Genomic DNA, 19,283 nt, shown 5'->3' on the forward strand with positions numbered 1-19,283 from the left:
GGTAGGGGGGAGCAGAGAAAGCAGCTAAAAATATGAGATTGTTAGAAAACTAAAAAAGCAAGCAGTGAGTTGATCAGTGACGCGTGGGCCATGCATGACCCCGCAGGAGCAGTTAATCTGTCTGTCTCTGGGACTTCAAGCAAGTATACAGAGTTTGAAGATAATTTGTATATCAGAGTAGAGGTGGCAGCTATACATTGCTGACAGTAGCCGAATCTACAAAATAAATAAATAAATAAATAAATTGTCATTGCATCATATTTTTTCAATTGCATGGTCCTTGGAGAAATTTATAGAAACTTAAATGGCCCCAAATCTAAATGTAAAATAAGATTTAAGTTAAAAATAATAATAATAGGAAAAAGCAGGCAAAAATGTTTACATACCACTGCCCTTAATGCCGTAAGGTAGTGCCAACGTTGACAGATGCTCTCGCCAGAAGAAATCATCCAGTTTTAGAAATAGCTGCACCTGCCTGCTAATGCTGTGGGAGAAATATCAGAATGGGTATTTGTCAGTTAATCGGTAAATCTACAGATATTCTCAATTTAGCTTGCACCACTTACAAAGAGACAAAACACAACATGAGCCAGGACTTTTCTCTTGCGGCAAGAGGAGAAGCAGTCCCCCTCTCTCAGCGAGCAGGACTCTTCTAAACATTTGCCTCCCCTCTGCCCTTTTTATTAAGCTTGAGTAGGTGGTATCACATTTTATAACCATTTCAGGATGTGGTCTCTGAATGGAGGTGTGGGGGTAAATTGCCTTGTGGAATCTGCATTGTAGATTGATCTGCATTTCCAAACTGCTCATTCCCAGTGAGCAAGGGTGCTATCATCTTAATGCAGTTACAGCAACAGTGTATTTTTATGCAATAATATATAAAATGTTTCCATCATTTCCCTTTTGGCAATATTATCAATACCATCAGTGGTGGAATCATTAACACCACATACAACAATACTATACTTAATATTGCTCTTGGCATGCAGTCAATGCGATCTCGCATGTTCTTTTTAATTCCTGGTTTCTTCTTAAGTCAGAAAGCAATCATCTTTCTATCTCCTGAGAGGGAGAGGTTACTCGCACGTCACCTCTCTGTTTGTATCTAGCAGTATTCTTGTCCCGTTCTTGACCAAATGTGTGTATTATTCTGCTCTTGTGCCACTTCTCACTCTCGCCCCTTCAGAAGGACAAAAGAAGGACGGCCCCCTATGGTTTGGATCGCACTTTACCCTCCTGTTGATGCGGGAGGGGCACTGGATACCCTCTCAGTCACTTCATATATTTACACAATGCCTTTGCCATAGTAATAGCATCTGGGTGCTTTACAGGAACAATTTCAACCCATTTTGAGAACACTTCAAACAGCACTAGGCAATATTTGTATTGTCCTACTTTATTCAATTCAATAAAATCCATATGCACCGCTTAAAAAGGATACTGCGCTTGTGGATTTTGGCCTCTCTTGGGCCCGATATTGCAAGCTAGGTTTTGCACCAGTCACACGCTCGACGAAAGGTTTTTAAGAAATTATTGAATCCATATATAGCAAAGTGTTGTTCCACTATCTGTACCATCCCTCCTGTTGAGACATGGCAAGGCTCATGACTCATAATTACTGCCCACTTAAACAAGCCTTTCGGGAGGATGGGTTTACCTTTTTCACTACAAATTATTCCGTCATTTGTTATTGCACCTTTATTTTTCCAAAATGTTTTTTTATTTTTTGGTGCACTTTTTTGCATATCTTTTAATATTGTGTTGTCGAGTCGTGTGTTTTCATCAATTTTTTGGTCTACTGAAAATGTGTCGTGCATAAAGACAGCTGCTTCTTTAGCTACTTTGTCTGCATATTGACTATCTGTCCAAATTGTCACTGTTATCTTTCATCAATTTGCATGCTTCTGTTCATGCTACTAGTTCAGCTGCTTGTGCTGAATAATTTGGCGGTAATTGTCCTGCTTTTAAAAGTTTGCCTGTCGTAGTTCTAGCATATCCCGTAGCATTCGTACCGTTAGGTCTTTTTGTGATGAGCCATCCACATAAATATGCAATAAATCCTCCAGGGGCAGATCTTTAAGATCTGTCCTTGGTAGTTTAGCTGCTTGGCTCTCTTCCAACCAATTGTGTTCCACACCATCTAGTGGTGTTGGCTGTAATGTGGCTGGATTCAATGTTGTGCATCTCTGTAATTTTATATGTGGTTGTGATAGCAACACCGCTATACATGACAATTGCCTAGCAGGCGATAAAAACTTCATTTTGCTTTGCAGGAGGAGAACTGAGACTGCATGTGGAACTTTGAGTGTCAGCTGATGAAACAACACAATATCTGCTGATGCCTGCACAGCCATTGCAGCTGCAACTACAGGTTGCACACAAATTGGCATACTCGTGCAACTGCATCAAGCCTTGTTGAATAGTATGCTACTGGCCTGAGTTTTGCTCCATGTTTTCGCAACAAAACTGAGGTCATGTGACCGTTTCGACAATCAACTGTCCTTCCTCTGTCCATTGAATTTTGTCTGACATTGTCATTGGTGGCCCATAAATCAAATTTTGCAACGGTGTCGTTATCTGCGTAATTAGCTACCCAACTCCTGCAATAATTGCACAGCCCCAAAAAAAGACATCATCTGTTGTTTTGTTTCAGGTTGTGGGGCTGACAAGATGGCTTCTTTTCTCATTGGGTCAATGAGCAAGCTTAACCTTATCACGGGTTTCACTCGTTTTAGATTCAGCTTTTGACTGCCAAAATATCAACGACTTGCCACCATTCACTTACTTCAGCTGATCAGACAGCATTAAGGCTGACTGGTTAGAGCGTCAGCCTCACAGCTTACCAGAGGACCGTGGTTCAATCCCCAGCCCCGCCTGTGTGGAGTTTGCATGTTCTCCCCGTGCCTGCGTGGGTTTTCTCCGGGCACTCCGGTTTCCTCCCACATCCCAAAAACATACATTAATTGGAGACTCTAAATTGCCCGTAGGTGTGACTGTGAGTGTGAATGGTTGTTTGTTTGTATGTGCCCTGCGATTGGCTGGCAACCAGTTCAGGGTGTACCCCGCCTCCTGCCCGATGATAGCTGGGATAGGCTCCAGCACGCCCGCGACCCTAGTGAGGAGAAGGGGCTCAGAAAATGGATGGATGGAGGGTTTCCAGCTGTCCCGCTGCTTCAGCGTTTGGTGACTCGTTGCAGTCACTCACACAATCACTCAACCTCACACACAATGTCGTACGTACCTAACTCAGGACTTTAACCCTGTTTTTGTATCGAGTGCGAGACTAAAGCTCAACTCTTCTAGGCAGGGACTTCAACTTGTTCTAGGCGCCTGAACAATCAAACTGCACTCACGGCTTGCGCTTTCTCCCTGTCTCGATGGGCGCTATTAGTTCTGGATGCAGTCAATCCACGACCCTGGGGAAGAAGCTGACACAACCGGCCACTGAAAGTAGACTTCTTTTGAAGATTTCGTCTGGCTGTGCACAGTCTTCAGTAGCCGTCAGCAACACCCCCACTATCGCAGATATATTGGCATCCGGCTTGAAGGAACAAGTTTTATGTCGGAGTTAATCGGTAAATCTACAGATATTCTCAATTTAGCATGCACCGCATACAAAGAGACAAAAGAGACAAAACACAACCTGAGCAAGGACTTTCCTCTTGCGGCAAGAGGAGAAGCAGTCCCTCTCTCTCAGCGAGCAGGACTCTTCTAAACCTTTGCCTCCCCTCTGCCCTTTTTATTAAGCTTGAGTAGGTGGTATCATATTTTATGACCTTTTCAGGATGTGGTCTCTGAATGTAGGTGTGGGGGTTTATTGCCTTGTGGAATCTCCATTGTAGTACTTTTGCAAACTGCTCTTGTTCCCAGTGAACAAGGGTCCTAACATCTTAATGCAGTTACAGCAACACTGTATTTGTATGCAATAATATATACAATTTTTCCATCAGTATTACACAAGCAATACACTATAGGGATCATATTACAGATCAAGAAAAAAGGCTATAAATGCAGCAGCAAAGTCATTTTTGTGGCAGTTCAGTGATGACACAGCACACAATAGACAGTGCAAACTATACTGCCAGTAAACATCTCAGCCATTTAGAAAACATCTCGATGTGCTTGGCTTGGGTAATACTTTAACTTGCCAACGTGCTTCTGGTATCAATTAGAAAGGTGAAACACGCTTGTTATGAGCAAATAATTTGAATTGCTATGTCCCTCATTATAATATTCTATTGGCATGCTTTGGCTGACGAAAGGGAAAAAGAAAACAACGTTCACAGAGCTTCTGGAGCAGAAGGAACGCGGCAGTTTGTATTTTGCGTGAAACATTTCAGCATGTTCACTACTGTTGGACTCCAGCTGTTTATGACCGACTGTCTTGACAGAGAGTCTCCCATACATTTACTAGCCTCACATGCCAGCTAGCTCTCCATAAGACATGGAGATAGACTTCTGGGAAGAGGTTTAATTAGACAAAATGCCACTGCAATTACCTGAAGACCCACACAGTGTCTAATGGCTGACATGAAACCCAAGCACCAAAAACCAGCGCACTTCATACACACAATGTTTTTCTCATAGCGATCTTGCCATTTTAAAAGGTCAAAGTGCAGAAGTGGAGCGTAAAGAGCTGAAGGGAAAAAATAAACTGTGGTCTTGATCAGGTTTGTGATGGACCACAGATGGTAACTAACAATATTTGGAAAGGGATCAGTAATAAAGACTTAGTTGAAACTTTACTACATCTATTCAGTATAATGAAATCTAACAAGTGCAGCATCAAAATAAGTCTACGCTTTGTCTATCTACATGGATATCTACTGTATCTACAGTGGTGCCTTAAGAGACGAGTTTAACTTGTTCTGTGACCACAGTCGTAACTCAACACATTCCCATCTCAAATCATCTTTCCTTATTTATATGAATGGAACTGCCATTGAGCTGTTCCAGCCACAAATAGCACTGTATAGTTTTAGAAAAACAGTAATATTATAATGAAATAGAATGTAAACCATTAAACAGTTTGTCCATCATGATTTAAGGCTGCAACCCAATTCAGTGTGCTGCTCAATCTGGTGTGCCCGTCTGGCCACTGGGAGGCAGTACTGTATAATACAGTCATGCAGACATAATGGAAGAAGAAAACACTTCTACTACTCTTCAGTATAGTTTCTGTAATACTAGTCATTTGTGGAGAGAGGATAAATAATATATGCTTGTGAGTATTGTTGTATTATCTGTCTACATGTATTGCTCCACCATTTGTGCTCAATATCTTTAGCCTAAAGAGTTGTAAAATCACTATTGATGCTAACTGTTAGCATGTCAATAGTATTATCCATTATATGTTAGCATTAAGCTAGTGGGGGTCATTCTTAAGGCAACATAGTTTGGTTGTTGTAAAAACAAGTAAAACCCTTTGTTCTATATTTAGTTTTATAATAAACCTCAACTGGGAGTGCCCTGAAACAGCTTTATGCCAATTTTTTTTATGAAATGTTCACTATTTGCCAAACTGTGAAGTGAAGTTGAATTGAGTTTACTGCCACCAAAAACACTGCTGTATGATACTACTGATTGACTTTGTATTTATTTTCTCTCTAGTATCAACTCTGATCTGTGCAGGTGTCCCTAATGTAGCGGCTAGTGGTTGTAAAGCTGTGTAAAGTGATAGTATTGCCAGATATACATGAGAGAGTAGGTGGTTGGGGCATTCATAACTGAATAGTGATAACATAAGCCATTGTTGGGCTAGGGAAAATTGACATACAGAGGCTCAACGATAACCCTCTCAAAACAGAAGCTAAACATGATAGATGGAATGACTTTCTACAACAAACACCAGACACCTTTAGGTTCAAATCAAAATAATAATAATTCACGGAGACCTTCCCCTTAAAAACAAAGTAGACATGCCATGACGCACTTAAAGTTGAGACTCTCCCACTTCTTTTGCGTCAGCCAGCCACCACACAGAGACTTGCTACTGTTGACAGACTTGCTGGTGCCGGCGTAGCTGTGAAAAGACAGACACACAGACAATCACCACCACTGGCATGAAACTGAAAACTGCTGCTGAATTCACACACACACACACACACACACACACACACACACACACACACACACAAAAAAACTACCGGTAAAATAAGAAAAAATAAAACATTTTGCTCCAAGCATAAACTGGGTCCAGAAGCTTCAAAAAGTGCAAAAGTAGGTCTGTATGAGAGTCTAATTGACCAGCAGCTTGGATCAGTGGCTGGCTTGGACTACTTTACTCTTAGAGACTCAGCACTTTGCAGTCCTCTCGAGCTTACTTAGTTTTTTAAGCAGAGCGAGCATTTTTGGTGTTGAGTGACCTTAATACCAGAGCATTAACAAAAGACAGACAAAGAAATGGTGTGTGTGTGTGTGTGCATCTTTACCTCTGAAGTATGGCATAGGAACAGTAGTATGTGACAAAGGAGATGAAGAAGAAGAGAAGTGGTAGAAGCCTAAGGCACCATGCTGGAGTCAAAATAGAAAAAAGAATTAGATAATTATTTTCAATATAATATCTGAGATATATGGACATACAGTGGAACCTCCAAAGTCATTTGATTAAACTGTAAAGTGTAAATTTAAAAAAATAAAAAAATAACTAGTTTTTTCAAATAGCAAAATGTGGAATTTTTAATGTGACAAAAATGTAGGTTTTTGTAATTTTTACAGTTTGCATTTCCAACTGCGATTGGCTGGTGACCAGTCCCAGGGTGTACGCTTACCAGCAACCCTAATGAGGACAAGTGCTATAGAAAATGTATGGCTAGATGGATTGCAATGACAATTTTTCTGAAAAAACATACTTCAAAAGGTCAAATAGGTCCAAACCATCATCATGCATGAGACTTCAGCTCAGTGAGCATGTGTGTGTGTTTTGTTTGTTTGTTTTGTTGCTGCTGTGTATTTATTCTTTTTTTTTTTTGTGCCACCAGAGAAGGATACGAGTAATGGCAAAGATAAAAAGTCAATGATAACTATACAACCACAAATGGAACTTATTCCAACATAGGAAAGCATCAGGCTGTTTAGTATGAGCAGTTAATTAAATACAGTAAATTAAAATACCAAGTAGATGCTAATATAAATACAGTTATTATATGCTATCCAGCCATCCATTTTCTATACCGCTTTATCCTCACAAGGGTCGCAGGCGTGCTAACATTTATTGATTCCAGCCATTAGGTGACGCCATCATTCTGCAAACACATTCCTGGTCTGTAAGGCATCTTCAAAGTGTTTATTTTACTTTTTTAAAACAGTGGTTACCTTTTATAACAGCAGTGTAAAAAAATAGACTTTACACCGATCTGATCGGCCTGATCGGTATCGGCCGATAATTAGCATTTTATGCTGATCGGCTTTAATGTCATTGGCCGCAAAAGACATTTAGTCCATCGGTGATCAACCCTAAAATCCTGATCATGTAAAGCCTAGTAAAAATATAAAACAAACATTGCCCGTACAGTTTTACTGTAGTAACAGTACAAGCTAGAAACGTAATAATTACAGCTTTAGACTATGGGAAAATTTGTGTTGAAATTAGAATAATCAGCGTCACGAGTGGATTGAGTCTGACTTTAATGGTTGGCACTGTGCAGCTTTAGTCAATTTTTCCTATTCATTATCATTGACAAAAATACAGCCCAGACCACAGGAGTAACAAGTAACAATCATTACCTAGAGCCAGCAGGGCCGAAATTGTTCAAGACAAATAAGGGAAGCAGGCTAACAAAAAGTTCAAGTGATGACAATACTGTACTTCAAAGACTTTATTCAAATTATTCTTTAGCCAAAGAGTAATTTTGGAAATCAACCTATCATACCTCATGATTATCTGATATCATGCATTATGACAGTTTGGATTCTGGAACTAATTATTCCAAATACATAGAATCTCAATCATACTGTACATTTTGTTCCATTGCTATTGTAGTGTACAATTTTTGAAAGCCAAAATAAGAAAGTGTATCTATCATCCCAGCCCAAGACATTAACATGATGTTAGCTTTGCTGTTCACCCTTGTGACAAAAACTATTGAGGCAAAAACACAGCACTTTACAGAGTTGCAGGAAGTGGCACCATGGGCACTGTCTTTGCCAGACATCCTGCCTTGTCACCACATGGTGACACACCCAAACTGAAGTAACAAGCTGGAAGATCAGTTAAGGTGACGCTCGGAGTCTGCTCTTAATATAAGCTTGCAAACATAACTCCAACGCAATTAATATTTAGAGGGGGGGGGGGGGGGGGGGGATACTTTAAGTACTGTTTGGGAAAAAACAGTCACAAATAGCCATTAATGATAACAATAATACATTTTATTTATAAAAGATTAAATTAAAAGCGGCGGCAGGGTGGACAACTGGTTGGCACATCCGCCTCACAGTTCAAATCCCAGTCCCGCCTGTGTGGTGTTTGCATGCGCTCGCCGTGCCTGCGTGGGTTTTCTCGGGATATTCCGGTTTCCTCCCACATCCCCAAAACATGCAGGGTAGGTTAATTGAAGACTCCAAATTGCACGTAGATCTGAATGTGAATGCGAATGGTTGTTTGTAAATACGTGCCCTGCGATTGGCTGGCGGCCAGTTCAGGGTGTATCCCCCCCGCCCCTCGCCCAAAGATAGCTGGGATAGACTCCAGCACGCCCGCGACCCGAGTGAGGATAAGCGGAACGGAAGATGAATGAATGAATTTAAAGCCCATGTGAGGTGTGTCAGAAAAGTTGCAGGACTGGTGTCACAAAGGATATCGTCAAAACAACAGAGTGAATAGGGAGATTGCTCCACCGCAGTGATGCTCTTCTCAACCAGGAACTGTAAGATGCTCAGGGCATCGTGAGCATGCAGATTGTCATAATGATGCAGCCATGGGTTGAACTGCCACAACTCTCACCTCTTCTCACACACTGAATGAAGCAACGGCCGCAGGATCTCTTTGTAGATGTAATGGTTGATCATTTGGCCCACATTGAAGGGGAAAACTCGTAGTTCGGGTTTGAAATAGAACATTTGTGTTCCCCAGTCCTGGAACTTTTCATCAAGAACAACACTTGTGAGGTCAGATGATGTTGGACCTGAGAGTGGGTCTCTGTTCTAATGTGTCCCAAAAGTGTTTGATGAGAAGGTTAAGTCAAGTTCTTCCACACCAATCTCATCCGGCTGTGGCTTTATGGACCTTGATTTGTGAACTGGTACAGAAAAGGACCTTGCCCTAAACTGTTCCCACAAAGCTGGAAGACGACAATAGTCCAAAATGTCATCCTATAATGAAAAATAGAGGAATATCTCTGCTGCACACAAACTATTATGTAGAGATTGCATGCACATGTGAAAGAAAATAAATAAAAATCTATGCTTGCATGAGACATCACATAATACAAATAATATATCAAGATTGGGTTTAAGCCACGCACAAGGGAAGAGAGCTTACTTGTAGCTGCCTTCAGGGACATCTTCACTTTCTTCTTTGTCCTGTCATTTCTGCTCATTGCACAACATGGTTAAGTGTGTCAATTAGCACCTCCCTTTGCAGTACAATCTTCAGCCAGAAGGTGAAGTCAATGGCAATCTCCGTTTCGTTAATTGAGTCATAAGGCGCTGCAGTGTGTCAACTTCGACTTGGATGACAAGGGAGGAAATGGGCGTGGTAAAGAAACAAGCAGATGTCCGGAATCAAAACCCAGCAAGAGAGAGAGAGGATTGTTTGCGAACACTTGAATAACCACTTATCCTCACCTCAGCTTTGTTTACGTGGCTTTGGTCAGAACACATTGGTACCTCGAAGGTCGAACGTGATCCATTCTCTGATGTTGGCCTTTCAAACATTTCCAAATGAAATGAATTGAAGACTTCAAACACAACAGCTGTCAAGCACAATTTAGACAAAATTGTGTCGCCTACTAGCAGACTGTCTATCATGGAATCGTTCAATGGTTCAGTTTCCTAACCCTGCAAAACCAAACGAATACTACGCAAAACTCGTCAACAATAAAGGTTCAATGACAGCAACCGCTAAGCGTCATAAATATTTTGATGCAGCTGCCATCATTACCATTTCAGCCAATCACAAGCCCATATGTACTGTAGTTATGTCACTACGAACGCATTACTCCGATTATACTTGAAAGCGAGCATGAAATATGATAATTACGTGAAACAGTTCAAGAGAGAAAACGTCATGAAACTTGCCACTTTCTGTCATAGTGTATATGTTAAGACTGTCTCTATGACCTGACAGCAGAATATTATTAAAATTATCTTTTGAAAAATAATCCCTCTTTGGCCCCAGGAAATGCCTCTAATGTTTAATGCAATATCTCAGCAATTCAGCAGTAAATTGTTTCAAGTCTTGTTTTCAGCACTTACCGTCGAACATATTTATTGTATGTAGAAAAAAAAAAAAAAAAATACAAAAATGACTTGACTAGTTCATTAACTTTAATTGCTAGTAAGGCTTAATGGACCTCACATGTCAATTTATCACATTAACTGTCACACAGTTTAAAATGTCAATGGAAATCAACCACTAAATTAATATAAAATGTTAAAATACAATGCACACATACAATATGTCATACCTTTTGGTCACAAGTGCAAGAAGCTAACACAGCAGGCAACATTGTCACTCAGTGTTCCTTGACAAATAACAAAAACATATGGACTCAAATGCATACGAGTCACAGAATATCCAAATTAAAGTCCCTTGTTCACAAAAAGCTGGTGAGTATCGTATAAGAGTCCCAATAAGCCAAAAAGAATGGGAGCAAAACACAAAGTAGAAACAAGTAACAGCACTAAACATCACTTAACAGTAGTACATTACAAGTACCACTCGAGCACGTTCAATTTGTTCATCCTGCCTATAATTTGGTCTGTTGAGGTGTAGTGATGCCTCGCATGACATGACGAGTCATGCATTATGACTGTTTGAAAATTTGTACGACACTTAAAGCATATTTTTCCAGGGAATTTTGAACCAAGTCAAACGTTTATGACCATTCAGGCATTCGACATTGAAGGCACCACTATATACATTTACTTTAATGCAGATCCCATCTACAATCTCCCTTCCGCATAATGAAGCACTCAGCATGTCTCCAATTCATCCTGCACAGCCGATCATCACTTATAAATATACAACGGCCAACTGACAAGTACAGCTGAATAGTTATTTCCAGTTTAAATTGCAACATTGAAGCAACATAATACTGACAGTAAATCCAGCATACCCAAACTTGGAGGGCAAAAAAAGGATTAAACAAAAAAAAACATGATCAATTTACACCAACAAAGAGACTGTGGATTTAATACAAAGTATATGAACACCCATTTGACGCCTGACTTCAGTGTACAGTAGTTCCTTAAATGTATAAAACAGAAGGTGTTATTTTGATGCTCAGCCCAGTATGAGGAAGGGTGTGTCTGTTTCTGAAGACTGCTTTAGAGATTTAAAAAAATACCAGAGAAAAAAATATCGTTTTTGGGTCAGCAAGAAAACAAACGCAGAACCATCTTTCCTCATCTTCTCCAATTTGGTAAATCATGAAAATGATGATTAGTTTAAGCAATTTCTAAGGCCAAACAAGAAAGACTATGATTTTGGCATTTTGGCAAATGGCATTTTGGGAGGTTTTGACCAGAATTACATCAAGGGCTTGATTGTTTCACTTTTGCTACAGTTAAAAATGAGCCGTGTGATGATAAATGAAGATCAGATTCAACTGATGAGGAAAAAAAAAAATACAAAGTAAACTATATAACACAATACTGACAACACCTAAGCCCTTACTGAATCTCAACTTTGTAACAATGTGGCAACAGTTTAGGGTATGTACCTTTCTTTTTTTACAGTGCACAAAGCAAGGTCTATAAAAGGCATGCTTGTATGAGTTTGGTGTGAAAGAGCTCAACTTGACAAGCCCATCCAACCTTTGGGATGAATTAATAAAGAAATAGATAAAAAGATAAAGAACAGAGACCATCTCTCAGGTCCAACAGTGAATTAATAGACAACTTAAGGACAAAGATTCTCACAGAAACACGAAAGGCAGGGGCATCCTTGAGTCACTTGAAAGGTTAAGTTATTATTAATTAATTATTATTATTTGTATTATTACAAAAGATTGTAGAAAGTCATTCAAATGAGTGGAAATTCACTTCTGCAGATACAATGGTCAGTTCCCCTAATACCTTTGTAAATACTGTGTATTTGTCATGCAAATCTAGCAAACGTGGCTAAATTTGCTCCCCAATGACCCCATTAACGAGTGATAATATTACCTTTTCTCTCGGTCATTTCCAGTGAGTCTGTCCTCTGTGGTTTTACAACTGATGAGCCCGGGCTTCTCGCGCTCTCACTGTAGTAAATGTAAAAAAATAATTGTCAGACAGATGCAAAGTGAAGTGGATTAAAGTAATGCAATGGCAGCTGTGAACAGAAAGCAGGCGCTAAGAGAAAACAACCGTCATTCGATTAGAGGCTGAGTTGAGAAAAACAATCCATGATCCTGTAAGAGATGTCATTTATGTCGAAAAATAAATGACGATGTTAAGCAGCTAAAGTGATCAGCATTAGAATAACTTCAAACATGACTGAGGATGTTGTGAGGTGAGCTGGAGCCAGCGGCATCAGATCTGCCCTTCCCATCCTATGCTTTCTCAGCCCTTTCAATGAGAGAATTCACACACTGGAATAATTAAAGACGATTCAGGAAGTGACTCTGGATTAAGGATTCCATGGGGGAAAAAATAGTCTTTTTGAGAGAGAGAAAGAGAATTAAACTGCCATCCTACCAAATTCCCTGTAATGTTGGTGGTGTCAGGAAGCTGCAACTGCACTCTTTTTACTGTCTTTTGTGGCTGTCATGACTGAGATTTGCATTTTTTTAAAGTCCCTGTAAAGTAAATTCTAAATTAGTTTGTAAATACATAATTCATGTTTGAAGATAATTGATGAAAACGTGAGAAGACTTGGGAACTACTGTACATGCGTAGCAAATGGGCAACCGGCAAGAGTAAACCCTCCCCCATTAGATAAGAACTTTTCTGATAAAACTATCCGATAGTAACAAACTATGTTTGACATGTTTACTGATAGTCCAGCTTTAAAATCCCTGTATAGTGAAACCATAGATTTGTTTCTAAGTACATTATATTGTACGTTGGAAGATAATTGGTAGAAATGTGGCAAAGACTGAGAACTATATCGTACTGCATTGCGGAGATATAGCGTTAAACTGTTTTTCACCATTTCTTTGTCCCTGATTTTTTCAGGGTTGTGGCTAAAACAGTGCCCAATGACACACTGGTCAGCGATGGCACTGTATAGAAACAGTACTTGAATGCACAACTGCTTGTCTTTTAAATAACTTCTGTCTGCGTATACATACTGTATGAATGAAGACGATGGTTAGTAATTACTAGGCTGGAGAAAGTAGCAGTACAGTAAATCTACATTCTGACAATACTTACAAATAGCAAGACTCAACACGTCCATTTTCACAGACCGCTGTTTTCACTTCAGGTTACATGAAAAATATTACACTATTGTTTGTTCTTGTAAATGTTTGCATTTTCAGGCTCCGATACTCCACAGTCAAACAAACATCCAGAACGACACAGTATTTTATATAATTTTTTTGTTAAAAACACTGTTGTGTGTTGCAAAACAGTTTCAGCTTCTGTTATATTAAGGGACATATAACAGAAGCTGAAATTGTTTTGCTCGGACACAAATTGTAGATTGAGACCAATACGGACAAAAAGGACATATGATGAATTCTGGTAAAAGAGGGATTGAGAAGCTTGTGGATAATGCATACAATGTATATACTGGGCATGATTTGTGATCTGCATAAACACAGATTAATAATGCAGAAAACAATGCCATGATGATGTGTTCTTGTATCATTTATAATCCCTAACACAGTACGGTACAGTGAAGCCTATAAAGTCTTGTTGTAGTACAAATTAGAATTCATCCAAACATGTTGGGGACAAATGTTCCACTCAAATCACACAAAACCTCCAAGTTGTAACTGCAACAGGGTTGGCGACAGAATCAGCAAATATTGTGACAGTGATGAACTCTTGATGTCACTTTGGCATTTTTGTGCAAATGCATTACAATTAAGAATGTAGAAAATAAAAAAAACAAATATTGCCTGTTCAGTTAGTGAAGCTTTTATGACAGCAACAACTTAAACCTGAGACGGATTAATTCTGTTTCCATTAATTAGAATGAATGGTGTTCGACATTAGAGGTTCCACGCTCCAAAGAACCCAAATGAGGACAGCATGAATACCCTGTGTGTTCTTTAGCCTACAAATGTCTAAAAGAACAAGCTCTGCGGTCATGAGTGACATAAAAAAATGACAAACCCACATCAGCATTGATTTCTCTCCCGGCCGGGTAAATTTAAAAAAATAATAATAAAAAAACATCACAATGGAGCACATGCACATAATCCTTTGTTTGTTTTTAATCCCGTCAGAGGAGCTAAATCGGGATGTCATATATAACAGTTTTAACCACGCTTATGAGGACACACTCAAACAAGTCTTTAATCAAATCCTTTTGCTTCCTAAATGCATGTTCTCATGGGAGTTGTAACCATGTGAACGAAGTGAGTCCCTGCAGGCTGTTTTAGAACAAACATCGCTCTTTTCTTCATTGTGTGCTACAGCCCCCAACATGGAGGGGATGAAACTATACTTAATCTAATACAGCGGTTACACAATAATAGGCTTTCTTCATAAGTGACACATGGTGCATAAGAATCTAAAAAATTAAATTAAAATTTAAAAACAACAACAAAAAAAAAGGGAAATTTAAAAAATATATCCATCGATCCATTTCCTGAGCCGCTTCTCCTCACTAGGGTCGCGGGTGTGCTGGAGCCTATCCCAGCTATCATCGGGCAGGATGCGGGGTACACCCTGAACCGGTCACCAGCCAATCGCAGGGCACATAGAAACAAACAACCATTCACACTCACATTCACACCTACGGGCAATTTAGAGTCTTCAATTAACCTAGCATGCATGTTTTTGGAATGTGGGAGGAAACCCACGCAGGCACGGGGAGAACATGCAAACTCCACACAGGCGGGGCCGGGGATTGAACCCCGGTCCTCAGAACTGTGAGGCTGACGCTCTAACCAGTCGTCCACCGTGCCGCCTTAAAAAATATATATATTTTTTTTATTATAAATGCGCTCTAGCTACATAGCTACAAATCTGGCATGATAGCAAAGCTATTTCTATCCACATGGTACAAAAACATTTTGTCCTTTTTTCACAATAGGAAAGCCATACCCCTATTCAAAACGGTATTTATTACAAGACTAGAAGTTGGTTTTCGATTATTTATTCAAACATTTTAACATGCTGAACTCCCCCCATTTAATCGATCGGCAATAATTAGTTTGACTGTGTTTAAGAAATTACACCTTGAAGCAATTTGTGACAAAATAAAGTGAGCTACTTGGCAGTTGGTGCCAGTGTGGCAACCAGTGCTGTTGATTCAGTCTCAATCAAAAGAAAAACAACATGGCATCATCTTTGGGGAAATGCAGGATCGTTAAGAATTCAGTCAATTGTGCGGAATTGATTGTCGATTAACAGTGTCTTGAAGCAACTGTGGCAAAATGGAGTACAGTACACCGCAAATATTTTTCATTAATATGTCAGTCGTTTGCGATTTAACTCCAAATTTGGCCATGGGCAATACAAATTTGGGGAACCAAAACAGGCATTCTGAAACAAAACTGCTTAAACATTAGATTTTTTTTCTTTTAATTGTCTGTACAATATTCTGTAACATGCAGTAAAAAGAATCGTTTGCAGTACTGTGCTTTGGTGTAAAAACTTTTTTTTCTTGCTTCTTTTGAGGAAAGAAAATGTCATGGGAATAATGTGCGCAGTCAATTTAAGATGCCACCACAATGAAACATAAAACATTCCACAATAAGGAGAGGGAGCTTCTCCGTATGTTAAACTTTAATGGGCAAAACAACTTCATCGGAGCCAGTTGTCTGCACTCTGCACAATTCAAATCCTTAATTCGAGTCACGTTACGTCACCCACTAAAGTGATGCGCAGGTGATGTGCTTTCACAATAAGTGTGATTGGTTTCCATGGACGGGTTAAAAAAATAATAGAGTTTGTTTGACAGTCAGAATCAATGCTAATGATTAGTCAATAACTCTGCATTGCACATTTAGCTAACAGTGACAAATAACACGGCGTAACCGCAACATCTGCCAAATGGAACAATTGACTCTTTTACTCAACAAACGCGAATCAAATTGAATGTTCTCCCCCACCTTCAAACAGTTTTACGTACCAACGCGACCGACAGCAAATGCAGTTTTATTCCGAAGGGAGGAAGGTGAAACGTTGCTGGGAGCGAGCGAGCAGATTCACGCCGCCGCCGTGGGTGACGTTCTCTCCGTGGGAAAGACTCGGCTCCGCGAGCAGCGGCCAAGTGCGGCGAGCATCACGTTGCGACACGGAAAAGACGAGCCAACGAGCGGACCACCGGCTAGCTAACCGCTGGCCTGACTGCCGTGGAGTCCGCCGCCGCCACATAGCGGGTCGCGCTTCGAACGCCTTCCTTTCTCGACTTTTCACTCCTCTAGCGGCGCGTTCCCAACTGCGCCACGGCGCATGCGCAAACCGGAGAGCCTGGAACCGAATGGCTGCTGCAAAGTGGTCTCGTGCAATTTTCTTGATGTACTGTGTTCATTCAGTCAAAATCTGATCGAGGTCCAGCTTTTTTTGTGTGTCTGAAATGTTTCATGGTTAGCACGTTTGCCTTGGAACAGTTCTGAAGTAAGGCCCCAATCCCCGGTGGCACCCCTGAGCAGGGGCGTTTCTATCTCGACCACCTGGAACCCCAGATAAGGACTATGAACCCCCACCCCCCCAAAAAAATTAAATAAATAATTAATTAATTTTTTTTTTTTAAATAAAAAACGACAATGGATAAGCAAATATATCTTTTGAAAATTAAATCTCAAATAAGATTTACATTTCGAAGCCAAAAATGCCAGGTTCGGTTTTCCATGAGCTTCTCCCAGTGAACATTGGACGTAATTCGCATTCATCCAAAATGCAGATAAACAGTTACACATACTGTAGGTCAACTTCTGATGGAAACAAAAATAAATAAATAATACAAATATTAAACTTGAGGGCAGTACAGTCTGTCTGTGGAGTCTGCATGTTCTCCCCGTGCTTGCGTGGGTTTTGTCTGGGTACTACGTTTAAAAAAGAAAAAAAGAAAAATACATGCTCGGTTCATTGGAGACTCGAAATTGTCCTTAGGTGTGAATGTGAGTGTGAATGGTTGTTTCTCTACACGTACCCTACGATTGGCTGGGAACCGGTCCTCTAGGCCGAGGTCAACTGAGATAGGCCCCAGCACACCCACGACCCTAGTGGGGATGTGCAGTTTTGAAGATGTATGGATGGATGGAATATACATTCTAAGTAGACAATCAGAGGATGCACATCTTGAAGTTTTTATCAAATAGTGTTGCTGCAACTGAAAATAACTGATGTGTCACCCATCCAACATTTAACATCTTAAACTTTGTTCTATTCAATTTTAATTGCAGACTTCTCATTTCACTGTTTGGTCTATATCGGTGATTTATGATAAAAACCTTGACAAGATGTTTGGATCTCCCTGTTCGCCTCTAATTAACACAGCTGATGCTTCGCATTTGCACGGCAAGCTGAATGTATTCAGCACAGAACCAAATGTTCTGGTCAGTCTGGCCTCACACGGGCCAGACCACCGTAGTTACGAACAGCTGAGAGCTTTTTATCTGACTGTTGGTGGTCTGGGTGTATACAGTATACTGTAGACCGCAACAGCTTGCTATGCGCTGACCTGTTTTCTCTTCTTTCTAAAAGCGCTGGGATGATGACCACTGCATGACAGGATTACATTTAATGGCTGTCTTCAGATTGAACAGTAAACCATAGTGCTGGCAAAATCATGTCAGTCTTTCTCTTCTTAAAAAAAGGGATTATCCAGTTTATTCATTTCTATCCATTTTCACTGTTAGTGATATAAAACATACTGACATTTACCAAGGCTTGAGGTTAACCTCGATATGTACTCTGGCACAAAAAGTGACTATCAGTTGTGTTTTGTGTCCTGAATGTGTCGTTCTTATGGAACGGGGGAAATGGGAAGATGATGCAGCATTAGTATAAAACAAGTGAATAGTGTGCTGGCAGATGACATCATCTATAAAAGCAAATATTAAAACAATTGTAGGAACACCAATGCGACGCTCCAGTTGCACTAAAGAATACACAGTATGCTAAATTGTAGAGCACTGGCCAAAATGTGAAACACTTAAGCCTGCCAGTATGTTAAATTGAGCCAACAAAGTTCTGCCAAGAGAACTGTATTTTCTCGTGTGCCTGGGGCTGTTTATTTTATCAAATGCAGAGAGTACTACGCATGTATCAGTGGTAAGATGTTAGGGGGGAGACAAATGCCTTTTTAATATATTAACTTTAAAACGTGATATTTAAGATACAGTATTGTAATTTTTAAAATCATTGTTTCAAATACTGTGTTATGATTCTCCTATCTATTAACTATATCGCTTATCCTTTTCAGGGTCAAGAGGAGCAGGACCCTATCGTGGGTGACTTCGGGCGGAAGGCGGACTACGGTAAACTTCGGACTGGTCATCAGTCAATCACAGGGCACATATAGAGAGAGACAACCAGTCAACTCAGATTCACGACATCACTGAGTGGGAACTTAACCCACGCTTCCTGCACAGAAGTTGGGCAAAAGAACAAAATCCAAGACCAACAAAAAATTATAGTTAAAATTATGTTAGGTATACAATAGTACAGTGGAACATTTGAACAGTGAGGTCCCTCCAATGCTGTGGGAACTCTTTGCACATTATGCCTTGTGCTGTAAGATGTGATGAAAAAAATATATCAGGAAAGGCCTACTAGAACAGCTGCACTTCATTTGGGGTTCATTAGAGGCACTTTAAATGGTTAAATGGTGTAGCCTGACTCCCATTTAACATGACTTTGAATGTGATTGGTTCATTCGGAACACAGCCACACATTATCTCTGTTTATTTTACCCTCTTTAAAATATTTCGCTTGTTGTACAGGTTATATGCCCCATTAATGATGGAAAACGTTATAAAATAATTTGCCTTGTAATTTGTATTATATCACTTTTA

At 40.0% G+C, this 19,283-nt stretch overlaps 1 protein-coding gene across 5 annotated transcripts in view; it reads right to left on the minus strand.

Moving 5' to 3' along the window:
- Positions 1-16,740, minus strand: part of st3gal4 (ST3 beta-galactoside alpha-2,3-sialyltransferase 4) — a 42,065-nt gene extending 25,325 nt beyond the window's left edge. The window contains exons 1-7 of one of the 5 annotated variants that reach the window (XR_009789664.1): positions 16,394-16,740; positions 12,328-12,404; positions 9,784-9,862; positions 9,479-9,665; positions 6,432-6,513; positions 5,933-6,022; positions 387-484 (exon numbers count right to left, since the gene is read on the minus strand). Coding sequence is in view for 4 of the 5 variants with exons in the window: in XM_061781489.1 (XP_061637473.1) it covers positions 387-484; positions 5,933-6,022; positions 6,432-6,513; positions 9,479-9,536 (328 nt within the window). In the remaining variant the exon portion in view is untranslated. Of the gene's footprint in view, positions 1-386; positions 485-5,932; positions 6,023-6,431; positions 6,514-9,478; positions 9,666-9,783; positions 9,863-12,327; positions 12,405-16,393 lie in introns of those variants that run through there. The other 4 variants (XM_061781489.1, XM_061781487.1, XM_061781490.1 and 1 more) reach the window with 4 other exon arrangements.
- Between the last annotated feature and the right edge of the window lie 2,543 nt (positions 16,741-19,283).

This window comes from Phyllopteryx taeniolatus, chromosome 8 (assembly GCF_024500385.1).
Source record: "Phyllopteryx taeniolatus isolate TA_2022b chromosome 8, UOR_Ptae_1.2, whole genome shotgun sequence".
Taxonomy (NCBI): domain Eukaryota; kingdom Metazoa; phylum Chordata; class Actinopteri; order Syngnathiformes; family Syngnathidae; genus Phyllopteryx; species Phyllopteryx taeniolatus.